Source organism: Pristis pectinata, chromosome 4 (genome assembly GCF_009764475.1).
Source record: "Pristis pectinata isolate sPriPec2 chromosome 4, sPriPec2.1.pri, whole genome shotgun sequence".
Taxonomy (NCBI): Eukaryota; Metazoa; Chordata; class Chondrichthyes; order Rhinopristiformes; family Pristidae; genus Pristis; species Pristis pectinata.
In genome coordinates this window covers 98,044,217-98,063,772 of record NC_067408.1, presented here as the reverse complement: position 1 = coordinate 98,063,772, position 19,556 = coordinate 98,044,217, and the positions used below count along the sequence as shown (strand labels likewise).

Genomic DNA, 19,556 nt, shown 5'->3' with positions numbered 1-19,556 from the left:
CCTCTTTGATTTTCTGTAAACATTCATCCAAACTTCTGCTCCATTACCCTAACTCACAGCAAGTTCTATTCTTTCACTGCCTAACATAGATTGACTTCTGATCCATCCCAACTCAATATCAAACATCATTCCTATTTTCAGCTTGCTACATGGACTCACTCCTTCCAGTCCTCATAGCATCATCCAGCCCGAAAACCAGTATCTCTAATTCATGTGCATCTTTGATTATCATCATTCCACCACTAAGGACTGTTCCTTAAGCTATCTAGGCTCTAAGCTTTGGAATGCAATCTCTATATCTCTCTCCTCTGAGCTTTTTGTTATCTGTCATTATATAGCATGACTTTCAATGAAATTATGTTTGATCACACTCCTGTGAAGCATCATAAGATACCTTTACTACAACAAATACAAGTTGTTTATACAGAAGTACTGTCTGCTTATCAGGACAGAAGAGAGGGCAATAATTACACAAGAAAACCTGACATTGCTTGGCAAACTTTGTTGTGAATGGACTTCTGCATAGAAGAAATGAATGGAGAACATTTCTTAATTCTTTCTTTCTGAAATTAAACTTGCTGTTGGATTGTTTTTGAAAGGGTTGAAATGGACTGTTATGTATTTGCTAGTTTGGCTTTGTAGTTGAATAAAAAATTTAACTAATGAAGAATTTTTCTTCAGGCAAGCACGCAAGGCATCACTCACCTGGGTGACTGTGAGTCTCTGTACATCAATGCTTATGGCTAATTTGATCTTCGTCTTTGGGATAAACAATCCCAATGCTCTGAATGAAAAAAGTGCTGCAAACACTACAGAAAACATCATTTTACCTTCTGATCAGTCTGACCCACCAGAGGTGTACTTGTGCACTGCTGCTGCAGCCATCCTGCATTATTTTTTAATGGCTACATTCACCTGGTCAGCACTGTATGGTGCACAGATGTATGTTCTTCTGGTTCATGTGTTCAAGCCATTACCAAGGCACTTCTTAATATGGATTTCAGTGGTTGGATGGGGTAAGAGATCAGTTAACTGTAAGCAATTATTCCTTTATAATGTTTTGTTGACCTGCAATTGACAGCAACTATCTGTCTTAGTAAAATTTTCATCATTATTGCACAATGTCTGGTACAAGGCTAGGGAAGAAATGCCTTTGGATTTAGTGATGAAATTATTCCTTTCAATTTTACAAATGAATTTGAATTGTTGTTCTATTTATTGTACTTGGAATATCTGAGATGTACTGGAAGAAACATGAAGTGCAGATGAATTATGTCAAGTTTCATAATTACGAAGACAGAAGCATATGTCTAATTTGCATACTTAGATCAGGAATAATTCAATACCTAATGATATGATTTGTCCTGTCCTCCTACCTTCTACTTTCTGTTTATGTTCATCCAAATTTCTGCTCCATTATTCTAGCTCAACTCCACAAATACAAAATAAACAAGTAATGAAACAGACAATCTATATAGAACAGAGAACAGTACAGCACAGTATGGGCCCTTTGGCCCACGATGTTGTACCGACCTATACGGACACCTCCTCCATAATTCCAAAATCATAAAATCTTTTATACCAAGATTAAAATAACACTTTGTTTTGTTTTCCTTGAATAGTTGCTAAGTTTTTTTCCTTAGTCCTGACAATCAGGTGTTAAAATAAATTCATGTTCTTTTATAGTGATTTTCATGGCATCCTGATAAATCAAAATGCTTTCCACCCAATGAAATTCTTTTGAAATGTAATTATTGATGCAATGGAGGAAGCATAGCAGCAATTCACACACAGGAGCAATGAAGCAAGTGATCAGAAAAACTGTTTTTTGAGGTGTCGGTAGGGGGATAAATGTTGACAAGGACGAGAACATACAAAATAGGAGCAGTAGTCCATCTGGCCTGTTGAGCCTGCACTGCCATTCAATAAGATCATGGCTGATCGGGCCATGGACTCAGCTTCACCTACCTGCCTTTCCCCATAACCCTTAATTCCCTTACTATGCAAAAATCTAACTGTGTCTTAAGTATATTTAATGAGGTAGCCTCTGCTGCTTCCCTGGGCAAAGAATTCCACAGATTCATTACTCTCTGAGAAAAACAGTTCCTCCTCATCTCCATCCTAAATCTACTCCTCCAAATCTTGAGGCTATATCCCCTAGTTCTAGTCTCACTTATCAGTGGAAACAACTCTCCTGCCTCTATCTTATCTATCCCTTTCATAATTTTATATGTTTCTATAAGATCTCCTCTCATTCTTCTGAATTCTAGCGAGCATAGTCCCAGGCGACTCAATCTCTCTTAATAGGCTAACCCCCTCATCTCCGGAATCAACCTGGTGAACCTCCTCTGCACCGCCTCCAAAGCCAATATATCTCTTCTAGAGAAGGGAACTCTGCTTTCAAGAGCTTTAAAGGACTCCAAGAGATCTTTTGCAATGACCTCAAAGGACTAGCAAGACTGCTTCTTACCTGAAAGATTATATTTTGGCGTAATCTGCAATAAAACAGGAATTGCATAGTTTATTCTGATGATTTTCAAGCTTAATTGTTTACACTGAAACATTACTTTATAGGATTTCCTCATTAGATGGCATGTTTCAGAAATATATTTGAATAATTCCACTCCTGGCTCCTACAAGAGTCTAGATTTACTCAAATGTTACTGACTTAACAATTACATGCTTTTAACTCACCCATGTTGAAACCTGTGAAATTTTACAGTGATTTGCTTTGGGACTGTCACTGCATGTAACCAAAGTGCTGCCAATCCCAGAAAATTGTCTGGGCTTTGCCTCCCCAACACACTTAGAAGAACACAGCTCTTTCCCAGTGGGAATTCCTCTGTTTTGCATAATAATGAAAGTAGTGAAACAGAGACATGAGAGTTCGAGAGTGATACACTATGACAAAAGGTCATGGTGTTGTTTCCGCCTAATGTTATGTTGCATACAGTCAAATGAGATCCTCAGGAAATTTTGGCATAAGTTCACCATCTGCAAGATAGGAGCTATGAATTTTGGTAGAATTTATGTACAACAGAAAAAACAAGGGCTTTGTTTCCCACAAGGTACTTTGATGTGCAATTATCCCAAGAAGTAATCAAAGTCAACAGACTACAGTTAGTGCAGTTAAATCATCGTTCTGGATCTCAAACTTGGCATCTGTAGGAAAGCAAGTACCCATAGCCTTTGCTGGCAAGTGACAGCATTGATTGTTTGGAAGAGTAAGCTGCATGAAAGACATAAACTGTCATTTACCAGGTTTATTCATTTAACATTCACACCGAGCAATAACCCCTTTTGGAAATTTTCTAAAAGACCAAAGACCCTTTAACTATCTTTAGCAGTCCCAAAAATAAAGTGTGGAGCATAACATTCTTTTTATTTACTTTACTGTAGAGTAAATGATCATCCCAAATTGCCCTTAAAAGGCTGTGATAAAAAGTACTCCCATAGTTACATTCGACGAGAGTCCAGGATTTAGATTCAGTGCCAAAGAAGTAAAAGAAATATATTTTTAAATCGAGAGGGCATGTGAATCTGAAGGGAACTTGCAAGTGGTGGTGTTCCTGTGAACCAGGTGCCCTTGTCTTGCAAGGTGGCAGCTGCTGCATGTTAGGGAAATGATTATTTGCATTCTATAGCAAAAAGGGAATCATACACATAAAAGGAATATTTAAACACATACACATAAAAGGAATATTTAAACACAACACATAAAAGGAATATTTAAAAAAGATACTGATTTTTTATTACTAAGAATTTGATCTTAAGAGCTGGAAATATATTGTAACATACAATGGTGTAGAGCAACCAATAACCTGGCTGGGAAAATTGCTCTCTGCTGTAGAACCAATTGAGTTGTAAGTGGAATGAAAATAGATGAGTTTTACAATGGATGGACAATCTACTCTGCCTGATTATTACCCAGGCATCAAAATTCCTGGAAAAATCACATCTAATATTTTTGTGCATTTATAGATCTTTGACATAGTTATCTTAAAAGTTCAAGGTATAAAAATATATATTAACATGCTAAATGAATGAAATGAAAACTTACTTGCTCAAAAATTTCCAGCTTTACTGAATATATGAATCTTTTGGTTCTGAGAAAATGGCAATCTCTAAATTTTATTAGGCAAAATTATATTGCTCATAAAGAAAGAATTTAAACTTGTATAAGTGATGTCATCAGTTTTCATCCAATGTTTTCCTCAGGTTTTCCAGCAGTTATTGTTGTAATAACATTAGCAACTACATACAAGGCAGATAATGCACTAAATTATCGGCAGGAGGAGTTGTGAGTATTGTATCATCAATATACATTTCATCTGCATTTTAGTCATGAAAATTTTTATAAATGAGTAACAGTCATTTCAATTTTATCACTGAAAAATAATATTGAGGGTAACTTTGATGATCATTTTGGGAGATGTAATTTTCAATCTGTTAATATCTAGTATTTCAATAACCAAAGCATCTCTGCATCATCCAGTTGGGTGGGATTGCACTTATTTGTTCTATTCTAACCTATCCAGCCATGGTCAAATTGTCACCAATAATTGTTTCTCTTTCCGTGCCTGCACCTTTACTCTTTGGATTCCATCAAGGGTCTCTGCTTGGCCCCCTGCTACTTCTTACCTACATGCTGCAGCTTACCTATATCATCTGAAAACAAGTGTTACTTTCTATTATCCATGCTGACGGCACTCAGCTCTATCTCACCACCGATTTTACTTGATCTCCCACCTCCAATTTCTCAATATTCCTTGTACATTTGCCCAATATTCAGTACTGGACGTGCAGAAATTACCTCCTTTGGAATATTGGGAGGACCAAAGCTGCCTACTTTAATATGTCTATGCATCTCTAATTCTGAGATCTCACTCATCCCTGTTTTTAGTTATTGCACCATTGGAAGCTCAAGCTGCTGAAGCCCTGACCTCCCAGATTGCCTAAACTTGCTCAATTCTCTACCCTTCTTTCCTCAAGGTTTTTGTCACCTACCATAATATCTCCTAATATGGAGCAGTGTTCTTTATATGATAATGCTCTTGCAAACTATCCTTGGGATGTTTCTGCTACATTAAAAGTGTTGTGCAAATGAAAGATGTCGCTGGTAAACATGGAAAATTTTCAAAAAACATTTATGGCAATCGCTTTGCTTTCCCTTGCATTAGTAGGAATGGCTTACTGTGACTTTCAAACATCTTTAACACCATATCATTTGGATTTGGCATCTGCTTTTGATTGACATGATCTCTACTTGTTCCTCCATTATTTACAGTATTATTGAATTATGAATATGAAATTTTGGTCAATCAATTCAGACATAATTTTTCAAGTGCTTTGGTGTGATGGAAAAATGTGTATAATGGAAGCAATGTTTTTAAGATATATTACCTATGTAAGAAAAAAATTACGTATTACATACCCTGATTCCCTTAATATACAATAATTTATTAATTACCGAATATACTCAGTGATTGAACCTCCACAATCTTCTTGCGTAGAGAATTTCAAAGATTTACTACCCTATGAATGTAGAATTGTCTTTCAATATCAGTTAGAACATACAACATACAGAAGTACAGCATAGGAAAAGGCCTTTGGCCCACCATGTCTGTGCTAACCACGATGACAATCTAAACTAATCCCATCTGCCTCTTAAATGTTGCTATCATATCTGCTTCCACCACCTTGAGAAGTATGTTCCAGGCACCTGCCGATCTCTGTGCAGAAAAAAACTTGCCTCATAACTCTCCTTTAAATTTTCTCCCTCCCTCCAGTATTTGACATTTCTACCCTGGGAAAAGGTCTCTCACTACCTAAGCCTCTTATAATTTTACGTACTCCCCTCTATTAACCCTCAGCCGTTGGCGCTCCAGAGAAAACAATCCAAGTTTATTCAACCTCTCCTTATAGCTAATACTCTCCAATGCAGGGAACAACCTGGCACCTTGCCCTTGGCTAAAGAGGATACAAAGATCCCTGTCAAAGCCCCAGCAATCTCCTCCCTTGGGATAGATCCCATCAGACCCTGGGACTTACCTACCTTAATGTTTTTCGAGACAACCATCATCTCCTCCTCCTTAATATCAGTATGCCCTAGAATATCAACATACCCCTCCCTATTATCACCGTCATCCATGTCCTTCCCCTTGGTGAATACCGATGCAAAATACTCATTAAGGACCTCACACACTTCCTCCGGCTCTATGCATAAATTCCCTTCCTAGTCCTATGGTGGACCTACCCTTTCCCTAGCTAACCTCCTTCTGCTTAGACTTGGGATTCTCCTTAATCCTACTTGCCAAGGAATTTCATGGCCCCTTTTAGCCCTCCTAATTTCTTGCTTAAGTTCTTTCCTGCTTTTTTTATATTCATCACGGGCCTTGAAGAATACAAGTTCTGAATGACTGCCCCCTTATTTTGAGAAGGTGTGCCCAGCCAGTGGAAACATCAACTCTGCATCCACCCCATTAAGCCCTGAACAACTTTGTACATTTCAATTAGAACACCTCCGATTCTTCCAATCAGCAGGCAGTATTGGCCTAATCTACGTCTTCTCTCCTTATGTGACAAACCTGCCATCCCAGGAATCAATCTGGTGAACATTCATTACCTCCCACAGTTACAAGTATATCCTTCTTTGGGAAGGGAGATGAGACCAGCACATGACATTCCGAATGTGGTCTCACCGAGGCCCTGACTAATTTCAGTAATACAATGTTTACACTTGTACTCAAAACCTCTTGCAATGAAAGCCAATGTTCTGTTTGATTTCCTAATTGTATGCTGTAGCTGAATGTGATTAGTGTACAAAGACACCCAGGTTCCCTTGAATACCAACATCTTTCAATCTCTCATCATTTTGAAGAAAACCTTGCTTTCCAATGAAAGTGGATTACCTCATTTTTTTCCCATATGGTATTCTAACTGACACACCCTCCCCCATTTACTTGGTCTAAAGCCTCTCTGCATCCTCCTCACAACCCGCACTGCTATCCAGCACAGTGTTATTTGCAAAGTTGCATATATTAAACTTGGTCCTCTCATCCAAATCATTTTTATTAATTGTGAACAGCTGGGACCCCCTCACCAATCTCTGCAGCACTGCATGAGTTACAGCCTTCCAAACTCAAAGGTGACCTCTTTGTTTCCATTTCCCATTTTCTGTTGGTGAACCGATTCTCATCCACTCTAGTATATGATTTCCAGTACCATGCATTCTACCTGTGCTTGTGTGACGTTAAGTAAGGAATCATGGAGGAGGTTCATGTGGAACATAAACACCAGCATGAACTTGACAGATGAAAGAGAGTGTTCCTGTGCTGTAAATACTATGTAATATTTTGTAAGCAGAATATTTTAACCAGGAGAAATTTTACACAAGGATCTATTATATTTGAGTTTGGAACTGACATACAAATGAATTAATCTCTGTCTGCTACCTGTTCAGCCCTTTCTTTTACAGACTCTTTCTACTATCTCTGTTTTTCAGCTGCTGGCTTGCTGGTTTGGACCTGCATGGGAACCTGGATCTATCAAAACCAATGCTGTGGGGCTTCCTTATTCCAGTTGGAATATTGCTAATATTTAATTTTGTCATGTTTGTTTTAGTCACAAGACTGGTGCTGTTCAAAGACCATGGTACTTGCAGGTAATATGTCATATCATTTGTTAAGGTAGTTTCTCAAATTTGCAAGAAGATTTTCTGCCTCGATTTTCTATAGGTTTAAGGCATGAAAATAAAAGCAATGAATTATTGAGTGCAGTATGTTAATATACAAGTCCACTATAAACAGAGAGATCAGAAAAAGGCTTCTTCATTATTAACATGTTTATCTAACCTTAAGTTTACTTTAATAAAATAAGTATTGCTGGTTACCAAAGAGAATAGGAAGAATTATTGTGGAATGTTTCTAAGGATTTTGCATTGACTGAGATTATTCACATCCTGGAAAGTGGAGACTGGTTAAAATAGAGATCTTACAGCCATAATGGAACAGTTCAGGTTAATGTACAAACATCTGAATTAGGAGCAGGAGTTTTATTGCCTTTCTATTAAACTAAAGGTAATTTTTTTCAGATCCTTTTATTTATTCTCTTGTGACCCGGGTTCAATTCCAGCCACTGTTTGTAAGGACTTTGTACGTTCTCCCTGTGTCTGCATGGGTTTCCTCTGGGTGCCCCAGTTTCCTCCCACATTCCAAAGGCGTACAGGTTAGGAAGTTGTGGGCATGCTATGTTGGAACCGGAAGCATGGCAACACTTGGGGGCTGCCCCCAGAATATTCCACGCAAAAGATGCATTTCACTGTGTGTTTCGATGTACATGTGATTAATGAAGAAATCTAATCATCTCTGCTTTCCCTTCACATCCCTTGTTCTCTTGATTCTCTTATTGCCCAAACTCTCAGTCATGAATTTATTCAATGACTAAATTCACCCAACCAGTGAAGCGAATTCCAAAGATTCATAACCCAATGAGCAAATTCCTTAGTCATGAATTGGTCTCTTTATCCAGAAACAATGATTGCTCTTCCTGCCCTCATCCAGGAATGAAGCATTCATGGCAAAACATTAAAGTGAAGTTAATAAATAAATATGTGGAAATGCTATAAAGTATTAAGTGATTTGAAAGGTTATGCAGCTGTCTGTGAGACAATTAATTTATTATCTTGATATTATTAAGCAGAATGCAAAGGCTATTCTAATATTTGGTGAAAGATAAGGAAAGTTCATTTGTATATCATTTTATCAAAATTTTAAAATTGCTTTGATATTGCCAAATACTTGTTTTTTTTAGTGCTAAAGAGGCAACTTCAGCAAAGAAGATGATGGGATCCTTGTCAGTTGCCACTGTGTTGTGCTTAACTTGGAGTATGGGCTATTTGACGCTTATTAAGCATGATGAAGTGCAAATTATCTTGAGCTATATCTTCTGTGCATTGAATGCTACTCAGGTTTGTTGTTTTATCTTCTAGAAACATTCATTTCAGGTTGTTGTTATAAAATTGGGCAAAGGTAGATGTCACAGTTGCAATGGAGAGAATTTAGAGGAAAAAATAAATGATTGGAAGTCTTAAGACTAAGTTATCAATAGATGTTTAAAAAAACTTTCTGGGAGAAAAAACAAATTAGAAAAGCACTTCTAAAAAACAGAAAATGTAAATGTGAGTAGATTGTAACTCCAGAATCAGAAGATAAAATAATTTAGAAGGATATCAGCAATACTAGAGAAAAAAGATTCCATTAACAAGAGCCATTATTTAAAAAAATCAGATAAACATGATCAAGTTCCTGCATTTACTGGAAATCTTAAGTAAAAACAGGAAACGGTAGAAGTACTAGTTGGTCAAGTTGTATAAGTGAAGAGGGAAACAAATTTAACGTTTCTAATCAATAGTCCTTCATCAGAACTGGTAAAAGTTAGGGAAAACACAACTTTAAGAATGGGTTAATATCGCGTAATGACTGGAATTACATATAATTGTTTAACTATTAATATTAAAAAGTCAAAGTATAATGGTACGTAAATTGCAAGTTCAGTGTTACTCCATTTGTCTTAACATCTAAAAGACCAATGATATTCAAAATTATACTTGGTTGCAAAATAACATATCTTGGTGTAAGTCAATGTAAATACTAAAATTATGTCAATGAATACAGAAAAATGTGGAAATTAAGAAATATTGCCTGAACCGAGATGTTCAGGTGCTCAATAAGAAGCTGAAAATTTGAAGTTTAAGCTTGCCCAAACTTGCCAGGGTTTACTTGCTGGATAAAATTTATTATTTCCAAGTGTCTTGATACTTGACGTGCCATAACGAAGATGAGTAGCATTTACAAGAAAGAAAGCAGTTATGGAAATCCCTATCATAGAATCATGTAGCATGGAAACAAGACTTGGAGCACCTGGACAAAATCCATGTGGTCACATGGAGAATATGCAAACTCCACACAGACAGATCGGAGGTCAGGACTGAACAGTGTCGCTGGAACTATGTAAGCCAGCAGCGCTATTAGCTGTGTCACTGTCACCCCAAAGTCTAAATTATAATTCATTCAACCCTCTCCTCCCAGCCTTACTGAGGATATCACATGGAATGCACATTCATCATGGGATAAATGGGGTACATAATTCAGTTCACAGTAACAGAAGAACAAAATAAATAACAGGAGTAGTAACGTAATTCAGTTCACAGTAACAGAAGAACAAAATAAATAACAGGAGTAGTAACGTTATAATCAGGTGCCCTAATGATATTTATTTGTAACATGTACAATGATTTTATTATTTATTCCTCAGAAGTGGGAAACACAAAAGCCTATTTCATTAGGTATTTCTAGTTTCTTCAAGAAACTGATGCTTGACTGTCTACTTGAACCACTGGAGTTCTTCTGGTGGTGGTGTTAGGTAGGGAATACCAGGATTCTGACCTAATGATGATGAAGGAACAGACATCCAAGCCCAAGTGAGAATGGTGTTTGATTTGGAAAATATCATAAGTGACAATGTGCTCATGATGTTGCTAATTTTATCTTTCACAATGATAGAGATAGCATGGCTGAGAAATGCTCTTGAGGCAAGCTAGTCAGTTATTGAGGTACAAGTCAGATTGCAGAGTACTATTGATGGTGGAGAGGTTGACATTAAATTTAATTGCTTGGGTTCTGGTCATTTTAAACTATTGTGTTCTGGATAGCGTTGTGCTTCCTCTCTGCAACGACTGAAGTGTTTACTAGTCATTCTATTTCACTGCTGAATTGGGCCTTGACCAGATAGAAAAACATCAGTGGCAGCCTGCACAAGTCAGAGTTAGTGAAGAGGGGCCAGGAGGGTACCCATTCTCTTGTGCTTGTAACCATGGTATTCACTAGTTTGGTCCCACAAAAACTGTAGACGGTGATAGTAAGCAACTCAGCCGCAATGGTACAGTGGAGAGTCACAAACAGGTAATATTCCTGTTGGAGCTGACACTTAATGCTATAATTTTGTTTTGTAGCGGTTGCTACCGCGGAATAAAACAAGACTCTACTCGGAGGATTGCCAAACAGAACTGGTTTATTTTCCCGCCTTGCGTGGGCCCTTTAAGGGAGAATGTTCCCGCCCAAAACAAACGGCAATGACGTAAGTCCTACGTCATCAGGACTTTCCCACGCGCGGGTTCTCCCCGTCGCTCGGAAAGACGAGGCCCGCCGCCATCTTGGGCCTCGTCGCTCCGACGCTGCGCGACCCAACTGCCGAGCCGGTTCGCCCGACTAGACGGTGAGTCGCCACAGTTTGCTACATATCAGCCTATATATTATCCAGGACCTGCATGTGGCTGGCATTAAGTGCTTCAATATCAGCAGTGTTGTAAATGAAACTGAACACTGAAATCATGACCTAATAGTCCACTTGGCCATATTTAAGGGGAAAGGTCCAAGCTAAAGTAGCTGTAGGTGGATACACGGAGGACTCCCATGATGATGCCAATCTGTTTTTCTGAATTTTCTGTAACCAGCAAAAGTTGCTACAACAGCAATAACAGGCTACAACTTTTGTAGCCAAATTGTTTGTTCTTGTCAATTATTTTATGGTGTTCTTTTGTTGATTTCTTAAAACATTGCTATTGTTTGATCAACAGGGTCTACAGATATTCATCCTGTTCACTGCTCGGCAGAGAGTATTTCAAAAAATCTATGCTTCCTGGGATTCCAGATTTCCTGTGAACAACAGTATTGCCCATTCAAGAAGATTTTCATTTCAAAGTTTTAGCACTCCAGGAAATGAAGGAAGATACACACAATATGACACAGTAAACTTCTCAGAAACTACAAGTGCTGTACCTTCCATTCTATATTAGAGCACAGACTGTCATTTTTGATCAGCATTTCTTTATTATTCCTCACTAATTCCTGTCTTGTCTTCCTGATGCCTTCTTCACCTGAAATGATGGTGACAGTAATGAAAAAAATTGTTGTATGTTCATTTATAAAACTCAACTGTAATATTCCATCGGGTGAAAGTAATGTGGTTGTTAACTTCTAATTAATTTCAAGCCAAAACATTGTTACCGGAACATTGGATTCCATTCATTATTCTAACCAAAATGACTTTGCATGTGATTGTTAAATTTCAAACTCATGTCTTGCACGAATTGGAATAAACTGTCATAGCACATTCTTGCATTGAAAACCATCAATTGATCAATAATTTTGACCGTAACTTTTCAAACATGTAAATCTAGCTGCTTTGCTGAAGAAGAACTTAGTCTAGTGTTTATATAAACTTAAACCCACAGTGATGTGATTGATTACCAAGTGAGCTTGAAAACTGTCCAGCAAGTCATTCAGTAGTACCTTGGGGACATCTTGAGAATGCTATCCCAAACAGAAGACAAGCAACAACCTGGTGTAGTCACAGTAACCAAATCATACTCTTCAGCCATAGTGCCTGACTCCTCTAGTAGTATGCTCTGATAAGCTTGTCCCATCTCAATAGGACAGACATACCAAAGATGGCAGCACAATGATACTGTATCTAGTCAGTAGGCAGTCAGTCCTGGAATCCTTAAAGTTGATACTGGATGCCATGAAATCTCATGGCATCAGATCAAACACAGGAAAGAAAACCTCCTGCTGATTCCCACTACTTTTCTTGCTCGCCTGATGAATCAGTACTTCTTCATGATGAACAACAACATTTCAATGAAGTACTGGCACAAAAATTAAATTTGGGGGCTGTCCACCCCAAGTGTGGCTTCATAGCACCATGAATGACTGAGCAGGCCAAGTCCTGAAGGACATTGGTATTAGAGTGGATTTGCAGCAGTTAGTGTGAGTACCATAAATGGGGGGGGGGGGGGGGGGAGAAGAGGAGTGTCATTCTTCCAATATACTTATCATAGATTTGTCCATCCATGGGTCTATTGGTGCTCATGATGACTGCACTGATCTTGTGCAAATTAGATCTGCTCTTCACACTCTGGATTACTTCCATTATGTGGCATTACCACTGTGCTAAATGGGTGGCAACTCAAATTTAAAAAGCAAGTGACTCAAAACATGGAAACTTTGAAATGCTGAGGGCTTTCATCAGCAATAGCATCAATCTGGCGTATCCCTCAATTCTACCATTACTATCCTATCAGGGGAGTAACCTTACAACAACCTGGTGAAGCTACTTCACCAACTAGACCGAATGTAGGCTCATATAGTTCTGTCTGCTTTTTGTTAGCTCTTTGCTGGAGCTAACATGTTTTTCAATTCCACCACACTTTCCCCAGAGATTTTTCATTTGTTGTACACATCCAGTTGCCTTAGTATCAAATCTTCTACAACAGTCTCTCCAGTAGCAAGTCATATAGAGAGCTAAGCTTCCTGATAACCAATGGATCAGATCAAAGCTCTACAGTCCTATCACATCTAGTTGTGATTTGTGGTACCCAAGTAAACAATGTCAGTGCACAATCTCATCCTTAATGATGGTGGAACTTAACATACATATACAAAGACAAGGCTGAACAGCAACCATCTGTTAACAACTATATTCAGTGTCTGTTAGTCTGGCTGTAGTACTGAAGCTGTGCTTCAGTGCTAGCCTCTATCCAAGCCATTCCAGTACAAGTACAACACATCTATCAAAATAAGTGGAATTTTCCTTATATGCGCTTAACACAAAAAAGAGATAACCAATCTGATCACTTATTGTCACACATCCTACTTGCAATCATGAGCAAGTGATGATAGTGTGATTGGATCTGATGGTCCTATTGAGCTGCACTTTCTCAATGATAATCTGCACACCTATGCTTGGTTTGGTTTCCACCAGGGCCATTGGCTCCAAGCCTCATTAAAACCTTTGTCCAAACATCAAGGCAGTAATTGGCTGAGTGAGATATCAAAGAACTCTAGTTAAATTTAGAGTAATGAAAATGAGGGAAAATTCTCCACTGGCTGGGATCATAAAACAAAGGAAGATGGTTGTAATGGTTGGGGGCCATTACCTTGGAAACACTGGTGCAGAATTTCCCAAGGCAGTGTCTAAGCCCCAGCTGCTTCATCAATGACTTTCCCTCCATCACGAAAAAATAGGGAATATTTGATGAAAATTGCACTGTGTTCAGTTCCCTCAGTTTGTCAACTAATGAAGCAGCCCATGCCTTCAAAACTTATACGACATTTAAACATGGGCTCAGAAGTGACAAATAATGTTCGTGTACTGCAATGACCATGTATTGAATCTATGCACACAAGTCTATACAAACAAGACAGTCTATACACCTCCCTTGCCATTCAAAAGAAGTATAAGAAGAGGGAGGTTATGCTAGGAATGTACATAGTACCAGTTAAACCACAGTTTAGGTTGTGTGCAGTTTGGTCACATTGTGAGGACGATGAGATGCCACTGGAGAGGGTGCAGAGGAGATTCATGAGGATGTTGCCAGAACTTGAAAATTGTAGAAAGATACAAGTTAGAAAAATTTTTAAAAACTGCAGATTCTGGAAATCTAAAATAAAGTTAAAAAATGCTGGAACACTCAGCAGGTCAGGCAGCATTTGCAGAGCAAGAATCAGAGTTAATGTTTCAGGTTGAAAGCTGTTCTAATGAAGGGTCTCTAACCTTTTCACAGAACTGCTGAATGTTTCAAAAATTTTTTGTTTTTATTTGGAGGTTAGGGTTGTTTTCTTTGGAACTGAGGATAGTGAGGGGCATCTTAACTGAAATACATAAATTTATGAGGGAGCAAGGTAGGAAGGGACTATTTCCCTTAGCAAGAGCAAGAACTGGGGAGGGGATAGATTTTAAGCAGTCGGTAGAAATATTAGCAGGGACACAACATCTTTTTTTCAACCCTGCTCATTTTAGTATTCAAAATAGAGAGATAATACTCCATAGCTGAACACACATAGCCCCCTGAGATGGAGAATTCCAAAGATTTCAAACTCTCTGTATAAAGACATTTCTTATTGTCTCAGTCTTCAATCCTCATGGTGAGATGATGTCCTGTAGTTCGAGGGTCAGCAACAAGGTTAACCTCTCAACATCTATCTCATAAGACCATAAGAAACTGGAGCAGAATTAAGGCCATTCAGCCCATTGAATCAAACCCTCCCAGAATATATCCAGACTATATATATCGATGAAATCAACTCAGTCAATAGCAAAGGTTATGTTTAAGCAATGGCTCCTCTTGCACATCTCATTTTCTAATTTCTAAATTTCACCTGTTTACAGGAAGAATCACTGACCTGAGTCATCATCTCTCCAGAGGCGCTGCCTGATCATTTTTATGTTTCTAATTATGTATTTAGTTTGTTTAATCACCAAATGGTGTGAACAAATAATAATCATTCTTTTATACCAGTTGTGCAGGAGGAATTGATCTGAAGTATTCCCTGGTCTGGAAGCCCAGAACTGGCCTTCCACACAGCCAGCATCATGACTCATCCTTACTGCAGCCTCCCAGCTCCCAGAGGTGAAAGGTGTGCGCGCAGGCGCACTGGTGGCCGTTTGCCACGTCCAGATGAGGTCTGAGAGGAGGGATTTCCTGTCGCGGTGAGAGGAGTCGGGGGACGGGACAGGACGGGCAGGTGCTGAGCTCGCTTTCATCCTCCATCTGCAGGTCTGTATGGCACTTTCTTTCAGAAGCTTCCGCACTAGAGTCCGTCATTGCACCAGGAGAGGTTAATCGTGAGGAAGGCGGAGAAGTGCCGGGCCTGGTCGGTGCTGGTCCGGCCCGGCTCGGCCTGCCCCGGCATCTTGCAGTGAATCATTCATCCGAAGCTCAACCAATTCATTTCCCTCGGGGTCCCTCTCTCTCTCCCCTGAGGCCCGAGCATTTTACGGAATTTGATCCCCTCTTTCTGATTGATTGTAATACCTTTTATTTCTTCTGCGGATTTTTTTTGTTGGGGGATGGTACACCTTCTTGGCAGGAAATCTGTCTGCGCCTGTGCGCAGGCGTGTTGTCATTATGAATGGGAGTCTTGCTTTGGGGAAGGGGGAGACCATGATTGTTGTTAGGAGAGGACTGGGATCCAGGGCACTTGACACTACATGAATAGGAGGCTTTGTGTTGCATAACAGAGAAAAAGTAAATTTTCATGAAAATCAACATCTTAAGGGTGAAAAACATCTGTCACTTAAAAATGACAAAAATGTTTGATCTGATCAGATGATTTTTTTCAGTCAACTTCTTAAAACTACTGACTTGTAGCAATTCTGTTTTCCTGTATAAAAAATGGATATAGAGCCTGCATGCCTTGAAATTGGAGAAAATTAATGGTATTTGGAAAATCAGTTGTGGTTTGATTATTTGTCATTTAGGTTATGTTTTGCAAAATGTAATTCCCAAACATAAAACCCTAAATGTACTGAATTCTAAAAGGGCTTGGTAGATGCAGAGAGAATATTGTTCCTGGCTGAAGAGTCTAGAACATGAGATCACAGATTCAAAGTAAAAGCCAGCGCATTTAGGACTGAAATGAGGAGAAACTTGTTAATTTAGAGAGTGGCCAATCCTTAGAATTCTCTACCCCGAAGGGCTGTGAATGCTCAATTATTAATTTCATTCAAAACTGAGATCGATAGATTTATGGATATCAGATGAACGAAAGGGTATCAGGATAGGACACAAAAATGATGCTGTGATAGATCAGCTATGATATTGTTGAATTCCTGAATAGATTTGAAGGGCTGAATGGCATAGTCCTGCTCCTATTTCTTACATTTTTATAATGTAAATATTTAGCAGGTCAGATAGCATTTGTGGAGAGAGAAAAACAGGTAATGCTTCAGGTCAATGAACTTTCATCAAAAGTGGTCGGAGATGGAGATGTTTTCTAAGGAGAGATATGTCTTTGGAAGTGAACATTGGTAAGTGCTCTATTGTAAACAATGAATGAGAATAAAAGGGATTCTCACTGGAGAGAGAGCCAGAATTACTTCAAGTTGGCCTTTTCTAGAAGAGAACTGCGAAAGAATTAAACACATTTCCATAATTAAAATATTTCAGATATTGAATGAAAACAGAAATGTGAGAAATATTTAGCAGGTCAGGTGGTGCCTGTGAAGAGAGCAACAATGTTAATTCTTCAGGTTGCTTACCTTGATATTGCAAATTTATTATTTCCATCCCTGCCTCTTTCAAAAGTGACACTTAGTCATAGCCATTTGGTAACAAACCGCACATAATGCAGGCACTTTTTATCCTGTGGTAATTGTAAATGTAGGGATACTGTACACTTGAGATTCTTTAAAGCTGTTCGGTGGAGATGATGAGATTTGTGAATGCATACATGAAACTTCAAAATTTTGAATGAATTTTTTCCATGCTTTTTTTGATAGAATATAATCCATAACAATCTACTACAAAATAATGCTTACTGCTTTATCATTTACAGTTTGCAAAATCACTGCCTTTTTTAAAGTTACCAAAAACTTACCTTTTGGTAAGTTTAACTTACCAAACTATTTTGGCAATGTTAATGTTAGACTGACACCTTTTGTAACTGTTGGGATGAAAGAATAATTTATATCTATTTTCTCCACACACATTACAAGTAATATTTTTAGGCCTTGGGACCAAAGTGAATTGCCAGTTGTATAACTGTACTGCATTAAAGAAAAGGCTGTTCATTACGTTAATGCCAGAGTATACTTTTCCTTGAATAATGGATGACTACATTGCTTTGACTTTATGTTAGTTCCTATATTGTGCTTTTGGAATGAGGACTGGTGCTTTACTAGGCATGTATTGTATACAATGATTAAAGTCAGATATGTATTGTTAATCAGCATATGGTCAATGTGTTTGGAAGATAAGTTAACAAGAAATATTCATAGCACACACCATGTAGTCTTAATTTTAGATTAGATAATAGAGAGACTTCTTATTCATCTTTGGGATCTGATCATTTATTGCCCATCCCTAATTGGGCATGAGGAGGTGGTGATGAATGCCTTCTTGAACTATCGCAATCCTTCTGGTGAAGATGCTCCCACAGTGCAGTTGGCTCATGAGTTCCAGGATTTAGACCCAGCGATGATGAAAGATTGGTGATATATTTCTAAGTCACATTGACGTGTGACTTGGAGAGGACTCTGAAGAGGTGGTGTTTCCATGTACCTGCTATCCTTGTCTTTCTTGGAGGTTGAGGTTGCAGGTATGGGAGTAGCCTCAGTGAGTAATTGTGGTGCCTTTGGTAAATGGTATACTGTAGCCATTGTAGAGCAGTGGTGGAGGAAATGAGTGTTTATGGCAGTTGATGGGGTGCCAATTAAGTGGGCTGCTTTGTCCTGCATGGCATTAAGCTTCTTGTTATCACTGCACTTATCCAGGCACATGTAGAGTATTTTATAACGTTCTTGACTTATGCTTTGTAGATGGTGGAAAGTATTTGGAGTATCAGGAGATGAATTGCTCGCTGCAGGATACCCAGTCACTGACCTGCTCTTGTAGCCATCTTATTTTTGTGGTTGGTCCAGTTGAGTCTTTGGTCTATAATGACACTTAGGATGTTTATGGTATCGTATTTGGCAATGGATCATGCCTAGCACTTTAGTGGCGTGAATGTTACTTGTTATCAGTACATGCCTGAAAGTTGTCAGCACTTCACTGAGGAGTAAAAAATGAAATTGAACATTGGACAGGCATTAGTGAACATCCCCATTTATGACCTTTTGATGGAAGGCAGGCCATCAATAAATCAAGTGAAGATATTGGGCCTGGGACACCACCCAAGGAACTCCTGTGGTGATGTCCTGAGGCAGGGATAATTAACCCCTGGCAACCACAACCATCCTTCTTTGTATGAGTTAAAATTCCAACTACTTCCATGCAAAGATTGTGCAGTGCTGCATTGATGTCCAAGTTTTTGGACCATATAAACAAAGAGATTTCTGAATGTACCGATGTAGTTTAAATTCAGAGTTCCCATGAAGTTTTGATAGGCAAATTTTTGATATGCAAATTGTTGATAATTTTTTTGAATTTAACACCAAGTAAGGAACAAGTGTCTTATGTAGACTATTAGGAATGCTAAATTCAGACCAGCTAGCAAATGCCTCAGTTGTAAGGGATTGAATCGCTAGTATTCAAGAATAGCATGCTTGGAAAATCAATATGCTTTGCACTCCTACATCTTTTCTTTATGTGATTGGTGAAGCTGTAAAGTAAGCTATGAATTTTACATTTGGATGTTTAAGCCAGATGGCGCAGTGTGTCAGTCTGATGCACGGTAATGTCCCTGATGCAGCTAAACAACAAAGCAATGAATTACAATAACATCAACCACTGAAGTATTGCAACTATGAAACTCTGCAATTTGAAAATAAAGTTACTGAAAGATTCATGAGACTGGAAAGGAGAATATAACTTCCCTTTTCCTGTGGTTCTTCATCTATTTCAAACAGTACTTTCCAGTGAATGTCAAAAAGATAGGCAGATGTAGTAACTAGTTAGGAAAGCAAAATAGCATATTGGCCTTTAAGGGGGTTGAAAATGGGGAAAATTCCAATAGTCTGGCACCCTCAGAACTTTGATACTGGAATAGCAGGTTTTC

The 19,556-nt window shown here is 38.5% G+C and overlaps 2 protein-coding genes across 7 annotated transcripts in view; both read left to right on the top strand.

Annotated features, from left to right (window-relative positions):
- Positions 1–12,077, top strand: part of adgrg7.1 (adhesion G protein-coupled receptor G7, tandem duplicate 1) — a 34,011-nt gene extending 21,934 nt beyond the window's left edge. For 4 of the 5 annotated variants that reach the window (XM_052014154.1, XM_052014153.1, XM_052014157.1 and 1 more), the window contains 5 exons: positions 682–1,016; positions 4,219–4,300; positions 7,505–7,663; positions 8,812–8,968; positions 11,636–12,077. In XM_052014154.1, coding sequence (XP_051870114.1) covers positions 682–1,016; positions 4,219–4,300; positions 7,505–7,663; positions 8,812–8,968; positions 11,636–11,854 — 952 coding nt within the window. In that variant the 3' untranslated portion in view covers positions 11,855–12,077. Of the gene's footprint in view, positions 1–681; positions 1,017–4,218; positions 4,301–7,504; positions 7,664–8,811; positions 8,969–11,011; positions 11,137–11,635 lie in introns of all 5 variants that reach the window. The other variant, XM_052014155.1, reaches the window with a different exon arrangement.
- A 3,387-nt stretch (positions 12,078–15,464) lies between these two features.
- The window catches only part of tfg (trafficking from ER to golgi regulator), a 95,993-nt gene continuing 91,901 nt past the window's right edge, over positions 15,465–19,556 (top strand). For both annotated transcript variants that reach the window (XM_052014160.1, XM_052014159.1), the window contains exon 1: positions 15,465–15,616. The gene's annotated coding sequence lies outside the window, so the exon portion shown is untranslated. The remainder of the gene's footprint in view (positions 15,617–19,556) is intronic.